At 41.2% G+C, this 24,896-nt stretch overlaps 3 protein-coding genes across 3 annotated transcripts; all 3 read right to left on the reverse strand.

Moving 5' to 3' along the window:
- Window positions 1-839: 839 nt before the first annotated feature.
- Window positions 840-3,364, reverse strand: tnni1a (troponin I type 1a (skeletal, slow); the record flags this gene model as incomplete). Its single annotated transcript, XM_022191780.2, has 5 exons — window positions 840-1,414; window positions 2,014-2,190; window positions 2,581-2,670; window positions 2,971-3,102; window positions 3,311-3,364. Coding segments are annotated over 5 exons (558 nt in total), but the record flags the coding sequence as incomplete, so codon positions are not given.
- Window positions 3,365-8,832: 5,468 nt separating this feature from the next.
- phlda3 (pleckstrin homology-like domain, family A, member 3) lies at window positions 8,833-11,303 on the reverse strand. Its single transcript, XM_022191779.2, has 2 exons — window positions 10,566-11,303; window positions 8,833-9,539 (listed from the first exon to the last, which is right to left on the reverse strand). Exon 1 carries the CDS (start codon window positions 10,993-10,995, stop codon window positions 10,576-10,578), a length of 420 nt encoding a protein of 139 aa, XP_022047471.2. The 5' UTR covers window positions 10,996-11,303; the 3' UTR covers window positions 8,833-9,539; window positions 10,566-10,575.
- A 997-nt stretch (window positions 11,304-12,300) lies between these two features.
- Window positions 12,301-22,934, reverse strand: csrp1a (cysteine and glycine-rich protein 1a). The gene is made up of 6 exons (XM_022191778.2): window positions 22,597-22,934; window positions 19,866-19,975; window positions 17,562-17,730; window positions 17,350-17,479; window positions 17,175-17,271; window positions 12,301-12,801 (listed from the first exon to the last, which is right to left on the reverse strand). The coding sequence occupies exons 2-6, from the start codon at window positions 19,972-19,974 to the stop codon at window positions 12,725-12,727; spliced, it is 582 nt and encodes a 193-aa protein (XP_022047470.1). The 5' UTR covers window position 19,975; window positions 22,597-22,934; the 3' UTR covers window positions 12,301-12,724.
- Between the last annotated feature and the right edge of the window lie 1,962 nt (window positions 22,935-24,896).

A 24,896-nucleotide genomic window follows, 5' to 3' on the forward strand; every position in this document is an offset into this window, starting at 1 on the left:
AAGCCACATTATTTGAGGGTCACCAAAGTTTGCATCTTAGACTTACATCAGTCAGTACAGTACTTGTTGGGATATTTCAGTCTCTAGTGGAAAACACATGAGACTGAGCGTGATTTCTGTGAGCGACTTTTACAGTTGTGAATCAACAAAATGCACTTCAACCCCAAAGTGGAAAAGACAAATTTATTTTTAACAGTGGTTGCTGCTTTTGCCACAATAATCTATTTGTGCTATCCAAGCTACAAAAATGTATCATCTGTGTTTGTTTTATCTCATATCTACGACATGAAGCTTGTAGTACAGAGAAAGGGAAGGCAGCTGTAACTCAGAGACCAGCCCTTTATTAAGATTATCAGATTTTTTTTTTAAAAGTGTGCTGCCACTCAAAAATGTGCTTTTCTTATCGTAATTTCACTTGGCTGTTACCTTCACACAGCTTGATGTACATTTAAAGTTAAACACTACAAGTCTATTTTCACTTTTATCTGCTAGAGGGCCAAACTGTCTCCGTGATCACTTTTAAGTTTTATTTTAAGAGGTTATGCAAATAAAATGAAAATGGACTTTTCAGTGAAGTAGGGTGAATTTTTAGTTTTGCAGCTTAATTGGACGCAAAAAATATTTGCATATTCATAGGGTCAAGATTGTCCTACAGCAATGGTCTATTAAAGAGTTAATTTACAATTTCAACTGTTTGCTTTAACTTTCTTTTGTGGAAAAATGCAAATTATAGTTTCAAACAGAGCATTTTAAACATGTTAAAATGTGAAGAAGTCATTACGGAATGCAGTAAATGTTCACTGAGCACAAACTGAAGACAAAAAATATCACAAGTAGCACAATGTATATATTCTTTATTATTGTGTCAGTTCATATGTAAATCCAGCTGATAAAGTGTACAACATTTTGTGTCAGGTCGCAAATCCACAACACGTACTTACAGTTCATCCCCAAGCAAGAGTATAAAATAAGCAGTTGAATTTTTGCCAAGTCATTTCCTATCACATCCTGATGGTTAACATACAGTAATATCCACATTCGATTTTTGGGCATTGTGACATTACTGTACAAATTCTGTACAAGTTTAAGTCTAAATGTCTGCAACAGCAGCTATGAGAACAATACAAATAATTCAGAGTAAAGCAATCAAATAAGCAGAAAACCCTTCAGGAGAGTCTTCTCACCTCTATGGCAGGAGCATGCCTAAGAAGGACGGCACCAAACAAAAACACTGAAGCTGCAAAAGACGTTGAAGAGGAGATGTAGAGGAGTGCTGTTTGTACATATGACACCAGCCGCCCCTCTGCCTTCACTGGGCTGAACCTTTAGCAGCATCAAACATCTTCTTCCTTCCCTCCATCCCTGACATGGCCTCCACGTTCTTCCTCCAGTCACTGTCCTCCACTGGCCTCTTCTGCAGACAAAAAAAGTAGACAGTTGAATGCTGTGGCAGATGAAAGAGCAGTTTTCAAGTAGGCTGCAAAGTAGAACAGGTTCAGGGATGTTTTTTTGCTGTTTTGTCTGAGCCTTTGAGGCCTGCGCCATCCAATGGGAATCCCCTGGGGGAATACTGTAAAACTGTTCTAGCAAAACCGGTTTACCTCAGATAATACGGTTGGAGATGCACACATCCATGCAAGCAAACACAACAGAACCAGCTAATCTGCACATGGGCACACAAACATGAAACAGTGAGCAGAGCCGGCCACAAAAGCGTCTCTTCTGCGTACAATGGGATCATTGTGTTGTGTACCCATCCTGCTCTCACACAGACACGGTCACCACCCTGCATTGGCAAATTACTCGATATCTCAAACACGCCTTTCACACACACACATAAATGCAGTTTTCAGGTGTTCCGTGGCATTTTAAACGCTGACATCATGCGTGTAACTGAAACTTAACAGCAGCTACATGCACGCCTGCGCCCTGAGGAGGACTCCCATCTTGCTTGCGCTGGTTTGGCTGTGTTCTGTGTGTGAATGCGTGAGTGTCTTTTCTGTCTGCGCACACCTTCTCAGTGTCCTCTTTCTTGACAGACTTGAGATTGGCTCGGAGGTCCATGGAGACTTTGTGCTTGGAGCCCAGCAGCGAGCGAAGGATGGCATCAGCTGACACCCGAACACGCCGCAGATTAGGCCTCTTGAATTTCCCCCTGAGGTCCAAAACCTTGATGTTCAGGTCTTTAATCTGGTCCAGGGGAGAGAGAATTGAAAGGTATTAGTGCAGCAGGAGCTTCTCATGTATTCCCATGTGCTGTCTATGGGGTTTCATATTGATACACTATCAGTCAAAAGTTTGGACACACCTTCTCATTCAATGCTTTTTTAAAAATTTGCATTATTTTGTACATTGAATATTAATACTGACGATAAACACTTTTTCATTCACAACATAACTCCATATGCATTCTTTTATAGTTTTGATGTCTTCAGTATTAATCTACAATGTGCAAGATAATTAGATAAAAACCATTGAATGAGAAGGTGCGTCCAAATGTTTGAGTGGTAGTGTATGTTGAGAATTCATTTTCTGCTTATAGCAAAAGAAAATAAGCTGGGAAAAATAAAGTTCTCCTACCTCTCGTGTATTGAGCATGACTTTGGCTTCAATGTCATATCGCTCCTCATCAACCACGTCTATCTTGGCATGAAGCTCTCTGCACAGATCCTATATGTACATAAATGCGAAGAAAAATGTCAAAACTTAAAATGTTATGAGAGACATCATTTCCAGAATGTTCAGCTTTTAGAACATAATCTTGATGTGAATTTGATACGGTTCCCTGGATACTTTAGGTTAAAGTTTGTGAAAGGATTCAGATTTGGAGGGAGGAAGTGTCTTCAGCCTGAATGGATGATAACTGTCTGCAGCTGTAAAATGAGAGATGTTTTTTTTTTTTTTTTTTTTTTTGTGGTGTTGAATGATTGAGAAGAATGGGGGAATTCAGGGGATTTGAGGACGACTTACCTGTAGCTGTCCAAGGCTCAGGCCGCTGGTGTTCAGAGGAGGAGCTCTCTCTGCCAGGTACCTGTGTTTCTCCTCCTCTTTGACTAGGATCTCCTGCTCCAGTTCCTCTTTGGCCTTTGCCACCATGAGACTCTGCATATGAATATCATGTGGTCTTAAAGGATGTTTTTAGATTTTATCAGATCACATCAAGATTACGCGTGCTTCCTCTTATAAAAGGTGAGCCTCTGCAGTGTATGCAGATCTTCAAAGTTATTTCTCCATCTCTTCTGCCCCCCTGTGGCAGAACACATGCATTGCACTATAGTTTGGCAGAAGAATTACATCCATGATCTCTTACCTTGAGCATCAGCTTCCTTGAGGCTGAGATTTTTGGTTTTCTCTGTTTGGACAAGATAATTCAGGAAATGATCAATACAGGTGCTAATTAGTCATCTCTCTTAATCTGAACACTTTCTTTACAGTAACAATAATAGGTCAAATGGACTTACCTCTTGCCTGTAAAAGAAACATTGACATATTTTAAACAAAAGGAAAAGCCGAAGCTCATTAAATGCTTGCTGTGTTTTTGTGTCTGCGTCTGTGAATGAGTAAATGGTCTATAAAAAGATCACAAAGCCTGATCACTCACACATGCTCAGGCATCCTGCTGATGAGATATCACTGGAGGAGAGACAGGAGAGATTAGAAACACACGCCGAACAGTTGTCAGTGTTTGTTTATCAGCCTCTGGGGGCCAGATCATCTTTCTGCACTTTCTCTTTGTCGCTCTCTCAGAATGTGGAGCTGCTCTTAATGTATGTAAACTGTGAGTGGGTCAATTATACCAGAAGCTAGGTGCTGATTTTTACACTTAACGCCGGTTAACTCTCTACCGTCACTTAACTGTCATACTTTGTAGTGGAGGCTGAATATGTCATGACTCACAAGACAAATGGCTCCATTGTTCTTCTGCATTAACACTGGTTCATAGATGGTTGAAATGGGTAGTTTAAAGTCATGGATAAAAGTTGAACTACTTAGCTAAACGTAATGATGGAGAAACCAAAATGCAATACATATGAAGTACGTTTTAATCCAAAATACAGAAAAACATTTGAAAATGCCACAGAAGGAGTATTTGAGTTCACATGTGGGATTATGCCTACACTGTATATGACAAAAAAAGTGTGAGACACTGATTTAAACAACCTTAAATTCAGCCCCAAGTCTCTTATTGAGGTTACAGAGGCTTTGAGGTCTCTGTTGCTGATTTGTATCCATCCAAATATTATGGTGGAAAGTAAAATATTGAAAAATGAGGACACAGCAACAGCAGCACTCCTCAGGAATCAGTGTCTCAGTTTTTCAAAAATAATTCTCAAGCCTTACAGTTTTGAGTTTTGCTTGAGCAGTCAACCATTCAACAGGGCATGAAGGGGAACTATGTTTTTGCTTAATTTGTTTTGTCACCTCTTCCACGTATTGTTTTCACTCTTGCAATCATCTGATCTTCTCTCCCTCGGTCTGGTGCCCTTCAGCCTTTTGTCAAATTTACAACACTCCCCCCCTCATCTGCCTCACATCATGTCACCCTGTCTCTTTTTTTCCATCTTCCATTTTACTACTTGATTTAAGCTGAGAATGACACCACATAAGACCTCCTAGCATGACGGGGTTACAAGCTGCTCCAGCGGATTAGAAAAATTCCAGTCTGATAGCCATCCCTCATCCATCTCCTCTGTCCCTCATCCTCATCTTTCTCCTCAGGATTATCTCTAGGAGAGGAATTTAGAGTGGCCTGTCTCCCCAAATAGACCACTAGACATCTGATAAACAGCTGTGGAGGCTGACTGTAGTCTGGGGTGCCCAGCCTGGATCAGGGGTTTACTGCTGGTAACTCATGAATGCTTATGAACCTCTGTGGTGCAGCCAACTTGGCAATGCAGAAAAAAAAACAACGCAAAGAGTTTTGGACAGTTCACATCAGGCTTAGAATTGAACAGGGCTGTTTTGGCTACAGAGTTAAAGCCCACAAGTGTATATTATTTCATCCTGCAGAGTGTTCTGGCTGGGGCTGGTTGTGGTTTACATACAGCAACAACGCCACAGATGAAACTATCCTGCAAACAAAACCATTTTAAAACATTTTATAGTTCGCTATGTCTCTACTAATGTCTCTATCCACTGATTTGACATAATACAATCAGTGATCCCATCAGGTACTGAAACCAACACCACTTTATCCACCCAGGAATCATATTGCCATTGCACAGATATCAGATCTCGAAATATCTGAATACTGAGTTGCAACAAATTCTCAACAAATGAATGACTTCACCTGGTAAATTTACATATTCAGACCGGTTTGTGAACCTTATGTGCACCTAAAGAAGACACATCCCTAACATAACACTACACCTGAACATCTTTAGAATCCCCCCATGAAAAGACCTTACCGGTGTCAGAGGCAGGTGACAGAGGTGCGACCGCGGCAGACTCAGGATGGACAGATCGGCGATGAGCCCAACGATTTGGTGTCCCTCTATTTAACGGCACCGCCCATTGTCTCGCGCCCTCTTTTAGGCTATTATTAGTTATCCTCATCTCTCTTACTGAGTAATCTCACTCTGTCCATTGTGAACCAGCACTTAGAGCTTTAGCTTTGGCCTCACAGGAGGATGACAGCAACCCAAACGATGAACTTTAGGCAGGAGCTTAAATAGTTACACAAATCAAAAATTGCCTGGCAAGGGAACTGAAACTATAAAAAAAATGGGATGGGAAATAATAGTACTTTAATTACAAGTGCAATGGAAAACATAGCGTGATAACACAAATTTGAAATTTGATTTCAATGATATAATTACAGCAAACATCACAAATACGTATAAAACTGTATCTCTTGCATAGTGTGATTATGTAGCCCAAAGGTCATTTGAACAATTACAATATTGAGGGGGTGTTGTACTTTCTTTGAACACCAGTGTTTGTGGCATCAGATCTAAATGCTTGTTGTGATAACATGTTGTGTCCATCTCTTCCTCTCTAGTCTCTTTGTCCTCTGTAGACAACATACCTGTCCATGTCAGATCCCTGATAGCCTCCCACTATGCAGTGCAGAGTGGTTTTGGAAAGGCAACCAAGCACTAAATATTAAAATATTTGACTGCAAGACTAAACCATGCATCAATCTCATAAAATGTTTACACCCCTTTTGTGGAGTTAAACAATGAGAATAAATGCAGACAAATTAGAAAAAAATGGAGAGGTCATCAAGATTTTCAAAAACTGGAATCTGAATCTGGGCTGCACAGTGACATAGTGGTTAGCACTATTGCCTTGCAGCAACAAGATCCCTGGTTCAAATCCCAGCCTGGGCCTGGGATCTTTCTGCATGGAGTTTGCATGTTCTCCCTGTGCATGCGTGGGTTTTTTCCGGGTACTCTGGCTTCCTCCCACAGTCCAAAAATATGCTGAGGTTAATTGGTTACTCTAAATTGCCCGTAGGTGTGAATGTGAGTGTGATTGTCTGTCTGTACATGTGGCCCTGCGACGGACTGGCGACCTGTCCAAGGTGTCCCCTGCCTTCGCCCGAGTCAGCTGAGAGAGGCTCCAGCACCCCCCGCGACCCTAGTGAGGATAAAGCAGTGTATAGAGAATGGATGGAATCTGAATCTGGAATACGCATTTGTGAAAATAGAACTTATTTGAACCTGAAACCTTGCTAAGTTATTGGCATGCAATTTGTCTTTTAGGTGACAGTAAACAGTCCAAACCTACCTTTTATCTCCTCCAAAATCCTCAAAGAGCTATAGAACATGAATCCAGAAAAATGTCATATGATGTATGATTCCTTTTGCCATTACCGATTCATTTGCCTCAAATTTGAGACTGTGGATCTCAGTCTGTGTGGCTAATTGAGATAAAGAGACACTAGAGACATTCGTCCAGTTCTCCATGAGATATTCATCGCATTCATTATTATCAGTAGTATCATCTTTAAAGCATGTGTCGTATTTAGAAGAGCACCAATACTAATACGTAGTTGTGATCTCAAAAGAATAAATTGGTGTGACTTCAGGTGGCCACAGCACTCAGCCACCTCAAGACCCTGGAACTTGTCCATGATGTCATCAAATTGGACAATATCATGGTGGTGGACAGTAGGTAACAGCCACTGCAGTTTGTACTCATTGACTTTGGCCCTGGCTTGGCACTTGTTCATTGATCAAGTGACATTTTATGAAATGACCACTAGAGGGACCCTGGCAGAAAGTTCTTTCTCAGTGCACCCCTTATTGATAATTTCAGCCATGCTTGTATGCTGATTTTGAATGATAAGTTGTTAAACTGCACCTGAAACGCCAAAGTGATGTTCAGGGCTGTTATGAGTGTATTGCAGTGGTATGCAGTAAGCGACAATGGACTGAGGAAAGTACAATCCGTATGCACAGAAATTTTAGATATTAGACAAAATTAGGTTACATATTTGATCATAAAAAAGACAATTATAAATGTACACTTCGTTAAGACTCAAAAAACTGAAGTGAATGTAGAAATTTTCTCCACTAAACAGGTCAGAGACAGACCCCTAGTGGTTTAAGGCTCAAACAGCAGCTTCATTTGGTGAAACCTGAGAGGAAGAGTGAGGCCTCCAAGACAATCTTTAAAAGTAATCTTGAATGCTTGTTACATGCTTTTTCTTCCTTTCTACAAGCACTGATAAATCAATCAAATGATTTCCCTATGTGGGAACACAGATAGCATCCGACACCACTCACACACTGTACAGACACTACAGTTGGCTGCCCTCAGGTCTGAGATACAGGTCACTCATTTTTAAGACCAGGAGAGCCATGTCAAGTTTCGTGCCTACATCCATCAGACTTACGAATGATTGAGCCTTTTTATCTATTTTGTTGCCACCGTTTAAAATCTTTTTATATATAATGCTAAATATATAATTATTTATATATTTAGCATTTCACTTTTTGTAAGGATAACATGTAAGTTGTTTTTGTTTGTTTGTTTTTATATTTTTATCAGTCTTCTTATCTACTGTCTCTGGTATGTTGGATGTCATGTGTGTATAGTATGCTGCTTGTGTTTATTATGTATACTATTTTTTTGCATGTACAACTTATACACAGATGCTCTGGCACAAATGAAGTTCCTATAAAAAAATAAAGTTCTTTGAATTGAATTGAATGTGCAGCAGCATCATTGTCAACTTGACAAAAACCGTGTAAATCCAAGTATGACAGACTCATTTACTTTCTGAATTTACAGACCAGTGTGTGTGTGTGTGTGTGTGTGTGTGTGTGTGTGTGTGTGTGTGTGCGTGTGTATCTCCCTGGACATTCCACCAAATGGTGTTAGTACACATGAAGATGCATTGCATATAACTGCACACATTCACACCTCTCCACAGCTTTCCTACATACTTGGTGTCTTGTGTGTCTAAACCTGCTTCTCACACACATAGAAATTAAGCACAATGATCCATTACTGTGTGTCTCTGCTCCTGGTCCCTTGCTGAGTCATCTGGTGTGGCCAGGATTGGGGTTTTCCACAGTAACAGGAGAAGCCGTAACACAACCGGCCCTTTATTCCTGAAGCCACACAGCCACAAAGACTGCTATATTCGTTACGCACGGAGACGCACGCTTAAATGAACAATGTCTCGCTAATGTGAGTCTGCTGATGCTTCGGCCTCGCTGAATTTGATGTTGGGTGTGCACACATGCTGTGTGGGTGGATGTTTGTGTGCACATGCCTCAGGCTCACGGTGCTTCTCATTAGTCCTCCACACTGTTCAGAACAAAAGGTGTCCTGACTTCAGCGTACACGCAATAGCAGGAAAGCTAATGCCACAATGTGTGTGTTTAACTGGGGTGTGTGTATTTTCCAGAGGCTAGAACAGCAAGATTACAACACAACCAGAAACAGATGAGCTTAAATTAATGGTCTAAATCACAGCTGACTGTTTAGTACTAAGAGACGTTGCAGGAGAACAGTAGCATTGTTTCAGAAATACAAACTCAAGGCAAACATAAGAATTACAAAAATGTATTCTTCTTTTTACAACTGTAATACTGTACACGGTTTCAACAAATATATAGAATACAACAACACTACACACTTATTCTTCATGTTAAACTGTTAGAAAACCGTGCCGATCTTTTCAGTTCGTAGCAAACGTTTTCAAAGCAATTATATCAAAAGTGACTCCTGTTTCAGCAGCATCAAAAACATTGAAAAATGGCAGCCAAAAATATAGACATTTTTGAAACATGAAGGCACAGAGGTGTCCCAGCTCCAAAATGCATAGCATAGGAGTCTCCATATTGACTTCAAGCAACAAGGTCAGGACAGAAAAAAAACATTATTCACTGTTCCAGTACCCCAGGTGTATATACGTTGTATGAAAGCATAGATAAGTTCATGACGGAAAAAAAGAAGAGCATCTTTTACACTTCTTCGCAGTCTTTTGATCCATATCAACAGATGCTTTGCACCACAGAATGAGGGCCGTGGATCTCTACCCTTCTCCCCTCTGATTGGTTGGCTCCCAGGAAGAAGAAAGGCTGGGTAAAAAAAGGAATAATTTTTAAATTCATTAGTTAATTTATAGACTTAATGCTGGGGCAGCTGATAGTGTAAGTGCATTTATAGTGAGTCATATTACGCTGTTACCACAGCTACTCAGTTAATTTGGGCACTTGACTTCTGCAGCTCTCTCAAGGAAGCAACGCTGTGGATTCCTGGACTGTGAGCTCATAGTTCAGACTCTCAGTTCATGAACATTTGAGATTTCAGTGACCAGTTTCTGTAAATAAACTCTGTTGTCATGTCAAGATTTCACTGACTGCGGCCTAAATGCTGAAAAGATGCTTGGGAGGCATTTAGCTCTCTCTCTCCTCCAAAAGTCCATCTGTATCCATGTCAACTAAACACATAAGAGTTTCTCTTTCTGTGTGTGTGTGTGTGTGTGTGTGTGTGTGTGTGTGTGTGTGTGTGTGTGTGTGTGTGTGTGTGTGTGTGTGGTTAAAAATACTTGACTGTCTGGTGAGGGAGAGGCAGGCAGATGTTATTTTGGAGGCTCACATTGCATCGTAATTATGTCCTCCAGTGAGAGTGGTTTGTGTTGGAAGCAGGCTGAGGTGCAGTGAAGGCAGATGGCCATAGTGAGGGAACACTGGGGTGACTCTGGATCAGTGGAACATCTAAACACCAAGGTGATACTTGTAAATAACCTTCAGCAGGAGCTGAGCTTGAGGCTGGAGTGTTTCTGTCACCTCATCCCCAAGAGTGTGGATGTTTACATTCCAGCCAATCACTGCAATTACTTGTTCCATTAGCACCCTTTAAACCACAGAAGTGGCATTAAGTGTTAAGTCAGGTGCTTCACAGTTTGGATAGGGAACTTCTGGCAAGGAAAAAATGTGTGTTTGGGTGAAAATGTGCTCGGATTCACAGTTTAAAGTTTGCCACCTAAACCCAAAACAATAAAGGACATTTCAGCCCAAAAGAGTAAACAGATAGAAGGACTCTTCCCAAACAAACAATTAACGTTTTAATGTAAGATTCACTTGAACCAAAGGAAGACTTACCTTCACCAAGTCAGAGCTCCTCATCCTCGCCAGTGCTACCCAGGTGCGCACTGGACAGGTGCCTTTTCCTGCCGCTCTTCACAGCCTGCAGGTTCTTGTAGCGCACCAGTGCCAAAGCGATCTCGGCGTTCCAAGCTGTGCCGTCCTGCGGACAGCGAAAGTCGATCTCCTTCCCCGTAGCCATGACCACGGTGAAGTACACCAGTCCTCGCTTGTACTCCACGCAGTCCACCGTGGCCATTCGTTCGAAGAGCAGCTCCTTGGCTTTGGAGCTCCACGCCGAACGAGAAGCATCACCGCCGCCTTTGCAGTTGTGCAAACGCAAGCCTTCCTCGGTGAGGACGCAGCGTTTCTTCTTCCACAGCTGGAGCAGCCCGCTGCCGCGCTTCTCCAGCAGCCCGTCTCGCATCACTTTGGCCGGGAAGGACATGGTCACGAAAGTGTTCGGAAAGAAGCGCAACTCGAACAACTTCTTGCGTCTCAAGATGAATCCATTAAATATCGACTTGTGCTGTATCCCTCAGGGAAACATATCGGTTTGAGCTTTGGCATTAGTGATAACAGCCCACACAGAAGCTACCACAGGGTCTGAGAACAAATCCAACCCGTGCGCAATGACGCGCCGTGGAAGTTGGAGGGTTGGTCTGCCTGGATATGTTTGAACATGCCCGGCTCCTCCGAAGACCTTTTCCCCTTCAAGCAGCTGCACCACGCCTCCTATCAGTGACGGCAGGAGGAGATTTAGGCTGTTTTCAAATTCCCTGTGTGTGTGTGTGTGTGTGTGTGTGTGTGTGTGTGTGTGTGTGTGTGTGTGTGTGTGTGTGTGTGTGTGTGTGTGTGTGTGTGTGGTGTGTGTGCACGCAGACAGTTGGTTTTACAGCACTTTGGAACACAGGTAGCCTACAGTAGGTTGAGGTATGTTAACCACCTCCCAGTTAGGCTTGTATTGCACCTGTTATGAAAAAACTGCCTCAGTAGCAAAGTTGAAGTATGAAGAAACTAAAGAAAAAGCTTGATTAAATCATGTGTAGCAGTCCTTTTAAATTCCACAACAACTATTTAGGACATGTTTCTTGTCTCTGTGAGAGCTGGAATGTGAGTGGGAGGCTGGAAGTTGTATAAAGAGGTCAAATATTGTAATGTGTGAGTGCGTGAGAGGGCAAACAAAGAGCCAGGAGAAACTGCTTTTGCTGAACACATAGCAGGATGGCAATAATTACTGAGCATTGCTTTTTGACAACTACTATTTGTAATATTTAGAAGGAAGGTATAGGTCCAAGTGTTCCTCATGATACATGTGAACAACATTCACTGAAATATGATTGGCAGTCTCGCCAATTAGAAAAAATGTTAATTTCCATACCAACTTCGAAGGCTTACTGATTCCTCTGAGCATTCACTTCACTATGTCAAACCTCTTATGAGTTTAATTACGGCATTTAAATTCCTTCTTCACCTCCTGACATTTGAGTTTTGTGGGCTGAGCGACGCTGTAGTTGCCCCAATTTGACAGGATGCAGCACTTATCTCATTTATTCCCAGCAGTGTGTTGTGTGTCACTGCAATGTTATGAGAGGAATGGATGCAATGCACATGTGTCATCTCTTGAAACCTAAATGCAGACGGTCATCCACTAAACTACTTCACTTCCTGATTCCTTATATGCATGTACACAGAGTTTCTCTCATGTGTTCTTATGTAATTTAATAAAAATGAAAATAAAAGGACACTGGAACCATTTTTTCCCCACTTTTTATTAGGCTACAATCATGCTGTTTGAAAAGCATGCCATACAAAAAACAATGAGCATTTACTGTGCTATAGAGACAGTTGTGTAACTTGTGATGCTGGGACTGTATTTGCAGAGAACAAAGCCACCTTACAATAAGTGGATGAAAATCGCCAATGCAGCTTTAAAAGATTAGGTAATACTTTTATTATTTTGTGATGTGTATGTATCCAGATTGACTGCAGCAACTCCCTTTGGCCTAAAGGAGTGTGTTTGTGTTTTGTTTTCGCCAGTACACTTCATATAAATTCAGCTTTCTCTCAAGCGCGTGTCTGCCGGGTGTAGCAGCCTGTAGCGACCTGTCCTGTGCAGGAAGAAGACAGCAGTGCAGTAACCTGGAAACTTGTCATCGAAGACCCAGTGAAAGCCTCTACTGGGTGTGTGCCAGCGCCCCAGCTCCCTGTCCATACCCACATCCCTTGGGACCAAACTTTTTGCCATAACAGCCTGTTGGAAACAAAGATAGTGTCAGTGAAACTCCATGTGCTTTAGGTTCAGCATCACATCCTTCACACTAGCCTGACTTTGACCATCCCAATTTTATTTGCCGTTTCAATAAATTTTTAATTTACATGTTTAATTTCACTCATTGAGCAGATGTTTTATCCTTCTGGTTAGGCCGAAAACATCATGAGAATCACAAGAGCGCCTCTGGAAATACAAATCCTTACTTCATGAAAACTAAAAAATAACTCTATGTCCTTGTCTGTTTTGAACAGTAAATACCTTGTGACTGATTCACCAAGCACCTTGGGCTATGAACTGCAGAGGTCACAAATGGGGCTAATGTATGAAAATTAGCTAGTGCACAACTTAGCCTTGCCCTGCGACAGACTGGCGACCTGTCCAGGGTGTCCCCTGCCTTCACCCGAGTCAGCTGGGATAGGCTCCAGCGCCCCCCGTGACCCTAATGAGGATGGGGCGGTGTATAGAGAATGGATGGATGGACAACTTAGCCTTGTTCATAGGTGGTGACTAATTGGAGTTTCACACACAGCTAGATCAACATGAGTTGCTTTACCCAAACTAAGTCTTCAATAGAGAGGATTTATTACTGAATATATATATCCACCAGTGTATAACTTGTGTAGTTCACTGCATTTGATGAATGCTGTCTAATAATAATATAGCTGTTAGTTCTACACTGATGTCATGATTAAAACTGCTTCTCGCAATATAGAATTATTTTAAGAAACATTTTAATTCAATTCACACAATTCAGGTCAGAACTTTATTAAATTTCTCTGGGGCAGTGGTCCCCAAACTACGGCCGTGGGCCGGATACGGCCCGCCTCCACATTTGGCCCGACCCCCTGAACAACACCAGAGACGCATTATGATTTTTTTTTTTTTTTCCAGTCTGGCCACGCGATCGAGACTAATACACACATAGAACACATTCTACTGGAACCTACAAAAGGATTCAGTGTTTCCTCTAGGATTTTTTTCTGTAGGCGCCAGGCTCCCCATATGGCGATGGAGTATTGGCAACGATTAAAAAAATAATTAAAGGAGCGGTGCTGGAATTTTAGTAGCAGCGGGCTGCCGCTGCTGAGTGAATGTAGCGGAAACCCTGGGATTAAAAGGAAGGAACACAAGACCTTTGAGACACTGCTCATATGTGTCATTTAAGTCCAAGATTCTGCTCTGACAACTAAGCTGAACTTTTACCTGTTAAGATTGTGCACGGCACAACAGAAAATTAATGTTCCATGGACTTTTTTTCCTGTGAAGAACTCAGAGAGGGTAATTTGGTCATTATTTTTTTCATAAATAATGTTATTATATATTTCCTGACTTTATTTTTTCTGTAAAGAACCCAGAGAGGGTTATTTGGGGATTATTTATTTCACAAATAGTGTTATTTCCTGACTTTTTTTCTGTGAAGATCCCGGAAAGGGTTATTAATATATGGTTATGTGTGGCTTTCTGGAGAACAGTGTTTACGTTTAGGCACCCCTGCGACCATCACACTTTTTCTGTTACAAACTGACCCCGGCCCCCCACCAGAGAAGGGAAAAGTTATGTGGCCCTCACAGGAAAAAGTTTGGGGACCCCTGCTCTGGGGTAATGTTTAAATATATGCAGCACAACACAAACAGACACACTGACAGGATAAATAAGTAACTATGAATATATGCCATGGTTTATGGGTCCTGGATTTGTTTTTGTTTTCATTCATCTGAGGCCGCTTTCCTTCTGTATCTCCTGTGATGTCTCCCTCTTTTGATTAATGTCTGTTTCACGTCCCCTTTCAGTGACTTCCTGTTTTATTTTGAAATCACTTTTACTCGTGTGTTTACTTCCTTTCTTTGTCTATTTACCGTCATTTTCTGCCGAATTTCACCTGTGACCCCTGAGTCACAGGAGCCTCCTCTCCCCAATCAGAACCTAGGGTTTAAATAGTCTTGTTCCTGTGTTACCTGCCTCTCTGTCTTTATGGTTATCACCTGCATCTGCTTGATTTCCATCTGATCCATGTGCTCCTGGAGCTCACCAGGTTTGTGTTTTGGATGTTTTTGGCTTTCTCACCAGATTTGTGTTTTTGCATTTAGATTTGTTTTTGTTTTCTCTAGATCACTTACTTTTGATATTCACTTGGATTTTATTCTTGAATATTAAGCTGCTTTCCGTTTGCTCCAGTTCATTTTGTTAACTTTGTTAGTTTTGATATAAGGTTTGTTTTGCCCCAGTCTGTGGTTTCTGCACTTTGTTCCTAATCTGAACACTCACTGACAGTACATGATAACAATATTGATTTCTCCAGCTTGGCAAACATAAACTAGACTACTCTTTTATGTCTCTTTGGTGACTTTTGATGTCATAGTGGCTTCCTGTTAGATAGTACACTGCTCTTGATTGGATGGTGCTAATGATGATTTCTAACAACTCTTAGCAATGCCATTCCAAACAGGAAAAGCACTTTAAAAAAAAAAAAAATCTGGGATTTAGGTTAATAAGCAATCAGTCTTCTAAGAGTGAAAATGTTGAAAAGAGCCAATGAATTAACATGATATTTTAGTTAATTTGATGAATGAAATGCCTCTATTTTTTTTATCAATGTTGTCTCAGTCAGTGCATTTTTAAGAAGAGGAGAACTGGATGAGACCATCGTGGCCCTGGAAGTTTAATTATGCACCATATGCTTAAATAATTTACTGTTTAAATTTTGAATCTGCTAAAATGAAGCCATAGACTGATTCTTAGATGTTTGCAAAGTGTTTTTTTTTGCCAACATACTTTCAGTATCTAATCAACCAGCTTAGATTGACTTTGTAGATGATGTTTGAATCACTATTGTTTCAATGACAGTTACTCTGAAGAGAAACTGATGTACACACACACACACACACACCTGTGAGTTGTACAGTTACTTCTTACTTTGACATTAGAATAAATCAATAGATGGACAATTTGATTATTAAACAATGCAATTCCTAAGCTTTATCAATTTTAATTTAAGCTAAGTGACTTATTTTAAATTAAGAAAAAAAAAATACCAAGAAATCACAAAGGCAGCTTTTCTCATCATTGCTCAGGGGACAGAAAGACTTCTTTATAGGCCAGAGAATTCCACTAAGATGATGCATTTCTTTGCTGTACTAAATTAAAAGGCCAGTATGTTGACACTTCAGTATATACTAAAAGTTAAGAGTTACACAAGCTTTTAGTTATATTGTTCCCCTGATAATTTGTGTTCGGTACTTGAGGATATTTTTGTGTGCCAGTGGGCCCTCTGCTGTACTTTTGTGTTTATTACAACTCATTAACCCAGTCACAGGCCAATAAACATAAAACCTTGCAATTCCTTCTCTTGCCAAAATGACCATTTAAGTCTGGAGGTACTTTTGCCTGTTATTGCACTCAGCCATTTTCCCCTTTAGTTCGAGGTGCGCAAAATTGCATTTTGAGAAGTGACACAGCAGAAGTTAGTACTTTTTGATGCCTCACTTATTTTTTGTCTTTCAGTAAAATGGAGCAGGAGCCAACATGGATGATCGTGGCTTGCATTGCCTGGTTTTATCATTTAGATTAATTAAGAAAATGTCTCATTAAACTGCAGAACTTTGTTATCTATAGTGTAGCACAGCAGTCCAACGTAAGCTACAAAATTACTTTATAAAATATACAGTATTAATATTAGGGCAGATGTATCTGCAGTTTAGCAGACATATATGGAACCAGGTTAAATGTACTCTGGGTGCTTGTTCATTATCAAGATTTGTGTAGATCTATATTTGGTCTACACCGATCTGGCATAACATCAAGACCACCTGCCTAGTGTTGTGTTGGTCTCCCTTATGTCATCAGAAATGCCCTGAACCATTGGGCCTAGATAAGAGGACCTCTTAGGGTGCCCTATGGGGTCTGGCACCAGGACATGGCAGTGGATCATTTGGGTACTCTGGGTTGTGCAGTGGGGCCTCTGTGAATCAAACTTGTTCCACCGCATCCTGATGATGCTTTATCAGAATGGGATCTAGGAAGTTTGGAGGTCAAATCGACATCTCAGGCGACTGTCATGTTCCCCAAGATGTTCCTGATTGATTGATGTTTTTGTGATGTGGTAGGGTGCATTTTCCTGCCAGTGACATTTGGGATTGCCATTAGCATGAAGGAGTGTGCTTGATCTGGGACAACATTTGTTTGGGTGTTCAAGTCTCATCAATATGGATGCCACAATCCAAGGTTTTCCAGCAGAACGTCACAGAGCAACAATATGATCAATGTTATTCACATCACCTGTTGAAGGTTATAGCGTTGTGGCCGATCAGTGTATATGGTATTTACTTGCTCTTGTGAAGACAAAAGAGTTTTACCTTTGCAGTAGATTTCTCCATCCTTGTCAGCTAGTGTGGTTGACTCAAGGCTCTTCCCACATATGGCACAAGTGAAACATCCGATCTTATGCCATGACTGTAAATACAAAAAGCCAATCAGTTTTAAAACTGGAGTACTTTTACACAGATGTGTGTATGTATGGGTTTGTCTTACACTCCCAGCTCCAATCACTTTCTCTGCAGCGTACACAGCCTTGCCACAGCGAGGACACCTATCTGATCCTCCAAACTTCTGAGCTAGCTTAGATGGGTTTGGGTTGGTAGTTGGACGGTGAGGAGCAGCTCTGATGGTGGAAGATTGTAAACATTAGGGGGAAAAGGGCCTTAAAATATATTATGAAGCATGTGTATTTCTGTGTTACTCACTCTTTATGTGTGATACCCAGAGCCTCGCCTTTGTCCATGCTGAGGGTCCCAGCTCCCTGACCATAACCGTAGCCTTTTGGCCCGTATTTCTTGCCATAGCATGCCTTGCAGTAGATCTCATCCATATGAACAGCAACAGTTGTGCTGTCCAAGTTCTTCGTACACACCACTGCACAGGCAGACACATTCAAATGCACACACGCATATTATTGTTTTGCATATCTTTGTACATGCTGAGAACATTCATGTATTTACACTCAAAAATGTAAACGCAACACTTTTGTTTTTGCTCCCATTTTTATGAGATGAACTCAAAGATCTAAAACTTTTTCCACATACACAATATCACCATTTCTCTCAAATATTGTTCACAAATCTGTCTAAATCTGTGATAGTGAGCACTTCTCCTTTGCTGAGATAATCCATCCCACCTCACAGGTGTGCCATATCAAGATGCTGATTAGACACCATGATTAGTGCACAGGTGTGCCTTAGACTGCCCACAATAAAAGGACACTCCGAAAGGTGCAGTTTTATCACAGCACAATGCCACAGATGTGGCAAGATTTGAGGGAGCGTGCTATTGGCATGCTGACAGCAGGAATGTCAACCAGAGCTGTTGCTGGTGTATTGAATGTTCATTTCTCTACCATAAGCCGTCTCCAAAGGCGTTTCAGAGAATTTGGCAGTACATCCAACCAGCCTCACAACCGCAGACCACGTGTAACCACACCAGCCCAGGACCTCCACATCCAGCATGTTCACGTCCAAGATGGTCTGAGACCAGCCACTCGGACAGCTGCTGAAACAATCGGTTTGTATAACCAAAGAATTTCTGCACAAACTGTCAGAAACTGCCTCAGGGAAGCTCATCTGCATGCTCGTCGTTCTCATCGGGGTCTCCACCTGACTCCAGTTCGTCGTCGTAACCGACTTGAGTGGGCAAATGCTCACATTGGATGGTGTCTGGCACGTTGGAGAGGTGTTCTCTTCACGGATGAATCCCGGTTTACACTGTTCTGGGCAGATGGCAGACAGCGTGTGTGGCGTCGTGTGGGTGAGCGGTTTTCTGATGTCAATGTTGTGGATGGAGTGGCCCATGGTGGCGGTGGGGTTATGGTACGGGCAGGCGTCTGTTATGGACGAAGAACACGGGTGCATTTTTTTGATGGCATTTTGAATGCACAGAGATAACGTGACGAGATCCTGAGGCCCATTGTTGTGCCATACATCCAAGAACATCTCCTCATGTTGCAGCAGGATAATGCACGGCCCCATGTTGCAAGGATCTGTACACAATTCTTGGAAGCTGAAAACGTCCCAGTTCTTGCATGGCCAGCATACTCACCGGACATGTCACCCATTGAGCATGTTTGGGATGCTCTGGATCGGCGTGTACGACAGCGTGTACCAGTTCCCGCCAATATCCAGCAACTTCGCACAGCCATTGAAGAGGAGTGGAAACCCCCCCATTAAACAAAACTGTCCTTTTATTGTGAGCAGTCTAAGGCACACCTGTGCACTAATTATGGTGTCTAATCAGCATCTTGATATGGCACACCTGTGAGGTGGGATGGATTATCTCAGCAAAGGAGAAGTGCTCACTATCACAGATTTAGACAGATTTGTGAACAATATTTGAGAGAAATGGTGATATTGTGTATGTGGAAAAAGTTTTAGATCTTTGAGTTCATTTCATAAAAAATGGGAGCAAAAACAAAAGTGTTGCGTTTATATTTTTGTTGAGTGTAGATAGGCTCCAGACTGTTGCCTTTTATGGAGCAGTTCTTTTGAGGAAACATGTTATCTAAATTCCATCACTGGAATGTTTGATTATGATGCTGGAACACAAATAACTGCACTCAGAACTTCATGAACTTACATCTTATCAAGCTGAGATGAAGAAAGAGTTTGAGAGTTTTGCAATCAAGTTTATTTTAATCGAATAGTTAAGAAGATACAAAGTTTGTTCTAGGTCAGTGAACTTTGTGGGAGTGGACAAAAACATCCAGAACTATAATGCCTTCGTCAGGAATTTAAAGAATGTCTAAACGGTGCAAAGCCTTCACATTAAGCTGGCTAAGAGTCTGTCTGTAGCTAATGTCATGTCTCTCAGAATCTACAAGGAAAGTAGACACAAGATGTCTAACAACACTTTCTGCTTGTAATTTGCTATTTTATCCAAAATATGCATGTGTGCTTTACTTTAAGAACAGAATATTACATCAAACCATAATGACACAAGTCAAGAGTTCAATGGTTTCCACGGTGACAATCTCAGGAAACGGCAAACGGCTAACTCACGGCACAGGAAGCAGGACTTGTGGAAGCTCCGCCCATCACAGAGTACCTCTTCTGCAAAGTAAACGGTCTTCGAACAGCGGCCACACTTGTTTCCTCCTCCTAATGGCATCCTTCAGCAGTACAATATGAACAGAGACATACACACACTGTGGTTAGTCTGATGTGTAGGACTTTTCCAGGTCTTAATAGTCTGAGTCTAAGTCTAAACATGCTCATCCCAGAGGTAGTGATTCTGTGCATTTCAGAAATGAAGGACTGACAGTGAATAAGATGTTGGAAAAGAGTGAGAGTTATTTTCTGTAACTGCTTTGAAGGCTTTTAACTGTTGTGAGGAAGTAGGCCTTGAATTTGAAAAAAAACAAAAGCGATGGATCACTGGAACACTAAATTTCTTCACAAAGCCATCAAGACTAGAAATACAAGAGGTTTTGCTGTAAGAAACCCATTTAAACATCCATATTTGGCTGCTTGTGACTCTGGTTTTGTCAGTCCAAGCCCAGAAACTGTAATTTCACTCCTGCCAGTTCTCTGTGGTTTCTGCAAAGACTCAGCAGCCCAGCACTGGAAAAATCCAAGCAGCACTTTAAGAGAAGGCTAAGGGATGAAAGTTGTTCTCTCTTTAAAACTGGACGCAGCCGGTGTGGAAGTAATGTGAAAGTGTGACTTTCTGAGAAGTTTTGAAGTCGATGGGATGTGAAAGACCCTGGCAGCCTGCCTGTTTCTATCCAGTGTGACCCTCCCTGTGCTTTCTCGCATATCCACTTCCACATTCCTGACCGAGTGAGCCTTCCAGCCTCCCTGCCCACAGCTCACACCATCGCCTCTCGCCTGCCAGTCTCGGCCTACATCACTCCCCCAGACTACAACCCTTCCTCTAGTTCTGTGTTGTCTTTATTAGGCATGCAATATGTCTACAACTGTACCAAGGTCAGCTCCTTTTTTTTCCTCGTGGTCAGTGGGTGGAGCTGTGAAGTGTTAGGCTGTTTCCTATCACGCATCCTGTCGGGTTTTTCTTTAAAGCAAGTTAGAATATAAAATCTGTGATCTTGTGACTCACTCGGAGAAACACCCCAAATCAAATATTTCTGACTGACCGCTGGTAGCAGACGGGTAGTTAATGTGAATATGAGCTCTTTTTATGACATGACATCATAAAACAGAGTGAAGGAGGAGTGGTTTGTGTCTGGCTGCTGCTGCTGCACTCTGCCCTTCATTGTAACTGTTTCAGGCTATTTTGGGGGCTTTAGTCAAAGGCCAGACAGTAATGGAAAGATGAAATGATGTCGTATTCTCAAAATACTTTCTGGGATGTAATTTGGACTGTAAATGAATGTCCTCCCAGGTGACAAATTCATTATATGCATGCTAGTGTTGCAGATACAATAAAAGCTTAACATATTCACCAGTAGTCCTATATGTTCACTTTTCTGCACCCTGTCCTTCACATATATACAGTAAGCGCTCCTACCAGGGCCAGCTAGTTAATAAAAACTTTTGCTCGATCATGACTGATCTCTGGCTTTGCTTTTTCAACTCTCTTGTTTCTCTGGGTTCAGAGTCCGTCACAGTGAAACATTTTCAAACTGAAACTATCGCCACAAACCAAAAACAGATCAGTAGAAATTTGAACTGAGTAAGTTTTAGGGAACCGGTGGTTAAGCAGGGGAAAGTGAAAGGCCTTGATTATCGGTGTTCTGCTGCAGATTATCCATCGTCACAATAACCAACACGCCAGTTGGCATTTCCTATATTCTGTCATGCACAGAAGTGCAGCTTGTGTATTTTGCAGCCCTTAAAATGAAGCTGAATGCCAGTCCAAACAGAAATGGCAGGAATGTTTTTTGTAGAGGAAAAATACTAGTTTAGAGCTTTCCAGCAGCCCAGCAAGGAAAATAAGACTTGAGTGCAAGTCTGATGTCTGAAATAACTTCCTATGTGTTTTCACAGCAATTTGAGGGACGACAACGAGCAAGGAGCAGAAGATGAGAGAGGTTAAATGCTTGGACATGAGCTGAGGGTCAAGATACGAATGGACTTCGGCTTGCAGGTCCAGGACTAAAGCATAAGGTGAGGACAGAATATAGTGACTGGCTTCTGTCGGGTTGGTTAATGCATATTTAGATTTGTAATGAAAACAGCTGCTCGGGCTTGTCATGACAGGTCATCTTACAGGACAAGATGGAAAAGACAATAAAGGAAAATACAGAGAGAGATGAAAGAAGGTGATCATTTTCACTCGAGAGACTAGCTCAAATTTGTTTTTAAAAGAAATATACTTTGACTTTTTTTACATAGAGTATGAGCTAAATTATTTGCAGAGCATTCTTGAAGATTATTTCTTGTGTATGATAGTGAAGGCTTTGCAAGTTTAGACAAGCAGGGAGACAGTTATGCAAGAATGCTATATTAAAGCTGAGAGAAGGAGAGGTAATGAGTGTAAACTCCTGCAAATGAGGAAGTCAGCTCATGAATTAAATGTGACTCCATGTGACATCTGTGTGATTTAGGCTGCGAGTTGTTATGTCTGTTTGTGTTCAGTAGTTTATCTTGTAATTGTGCGCTGTGTTGAAATTGAATTGTTCACTTTGATATCTATTTGTTAACTCGAGCTATGTGTGTGTGGCATCGTGGTATCCCGTCATGCATCAGCGAAATAGGAAATTAGACACATTTAGAAGCAAATACAAAAGTAGGAAGCCATTACAGTCTGTAATACATTAACATGACTTACCTGCAGTTTGTAGCGGTGCTGTCAGTCAGCGGTAATGACTTCAGTGATGAGGTTTGACTCCCAGATCAGAGTAGCAGCGATGGGGTGTTTTCAGGAAACCACCAGTCCCAAGCCAGATGCGCTTTTAGGCTGTGAGTGAAGGATAGATTCCCTTACCAACCTGAGTTGTGTTACTTAGTTCTGATTGTTCCAGTGACTCGTTAGTCAGCCTGAGTGCTGGTATGTGCCTCTCCTCTCTGACAAAATTCCAGATGTGCTGGAAGGGAGGAGCTTCTGTTGTTGCTGCTCCCGTCTGCAAACTTTTTTGCGTGTTAGAGAACAGAAGAATTTCTGAAGACAGAGCAGCACAATAAGAGTGAGAGAAAGGGGAGGAGGCCAGGATTGGGCGGGATCTCCTTGCATTGTAAAGCTCTGTTTTATCTTTCATAGTTGAGACATTCTATAAACAACTGGAGGTACAAAAAGTGAAAAGGAAGAATCATTCTTTTTTAAAATTTTTTTACTTTCCGGGTTTGGTTGCAGTCTCTATGTTACAAATTGCACAAGGCCTGACCTTCACGTTATCAGAGAAATTTACAGCAAAGTCAACAAGCAGCCAAACTGTGTGAACTTCACATCACTGAGGCAATTTTCTAATGTTTAGGTCAGGGGTGTCAAGATCCGTTCCTGGAGGGCCACTATCCTGCATGTTTTAGATGTTTCCCTCTTCCAACACACCTGATTCAAATGATCAGGCTCGTTATCAGGCTTCTGCTGAGCTTGATGATAGCTGATCATTTGAATCAGGTGTGTTGGAAGAGGGAAACATCTAAAACATGCAGGATAGTGGCCCTCCAGGAACTGAGTTTAACACCCCTGGTTTAGGTTTTCTGCATTGTATAATACCCCAACCTCAGATTAGGAAAATAGGGAGGATATTTTCTCTTGTAAAGAAATAACCCTGCTTTCTCTCTAGATTTTGTAAGGCAGCAATAAGAGTAGGTAACAGTGTACAATATAAAAACCTTTCAGCTGACTGCATCAAGAGCAACTTTAAATGTTTTCAGGTTTCAAGATCATAACTTTTTAACAGATAGTCTTTATTAACACAATGACCTTTAGGCCTCTGGCTGTTAAAGTTTACTCAGATATGCTTAATGGGTGAGAAGGAATTAATAGAAATCAACTGGAGCTGGTCACCAGTACAGAGGAAGAAGAGTGATGGTCATTCCGCTCTGCTGCCATCATGTGGCCATTATGGATACTGGAAACCAATGCAAATGTTAGAGGGCCTACTTAGAAACAGTGTTCTTTATATTGACTTGTGTTTGTGTCAACAGTACCGGCACATTTTTCACTTTTGAGTATTAATCTTTGGATGTACAGCTGCAACCAATGGTTTTAATCAGCACTGATCAATCTGCAAATTATTTTCTCAGTTAAAGTGTTCAAAAAATATGAAAAATGCATTTCTTAAAACAATCACACGTCTTCAGAGGTCTTGATTTAACCATCTGAAATTACATTGTGTTATTATAGAAGTAAACTTGTTTTTTTTGTTTTTTTTTTAGCATTTCAGTTCAAAAAATTACTGATTTAATCAAAATTTATGTCATTTAATTTTCTGTTAATCAATCAGAGCCTGTTGTCTTCTCTATTTGATGGAGTTCTCACAGGTACATTTAGATATCAGTCACAAACAGGAAGGAAAGATAAGAAAAAATAAGCAGCAACTCAGTTGAGTATCCCCCACCCCCCACCCCCCCCACCCCACCCCCCAAGTATTTGCTTTTTCTTGCTTATTCATTGGGAAGATTGGCAGCTTCTGTTTGTGTTTTTGTGCCAATAAAATCTAAGTGTTTCTATATTTTGGACTGTTGGCTAGAATTTCTTTTTTTAAAAGTTGAACACCTTTGGCTGTAATAAACTAGATGATTTTCAGTTTATTATTCAAAAAAGTAATCAGTAAATGAACCAGTGATGAATATAATTAATACTTGCAACCCTACATTTTATGTAGTCTTTGTACTGATTGTGGTGGTTGTTTCTCATAAATAACACTTACTCTCACCACATACAATACCAACAGAAGAGCCAGAGTCCAAAATGACAGCTGAAGTTGTTAGGATGTTTTGCATAATGCATTTATTGACATAGGTGTGCTGCATTTTTCAGATTTTGGGCTGCATTAGTGAATTTGAAACTCTGAAAACCAAAAATAGCACTAAAAAAATATAAAATCTGTTATATAAGCAAAAAAGAAAATAATCAGAGATTGGTTTATTATACAAACTTTAATAGTCACACATCCAACTTTCTCA

This window comes from Acanthochromis polyacanthus, chromosome 6, assembly GCF_021347895.1.
Source record: "Acanthochromis polyacanthus isolate Apoly-LR-REF ecotype Palm Island chromosome 6, KAUST_Apoly_ChrSc, whole genome shotgun sequence".
In the NCBI taxonomy this organism is placed as follows: Eukaryota; Metazoa; Chordata; class Actinopteri; family Pomacentridae; genus Acanthochromis; species Acanthochromis polyacanthus.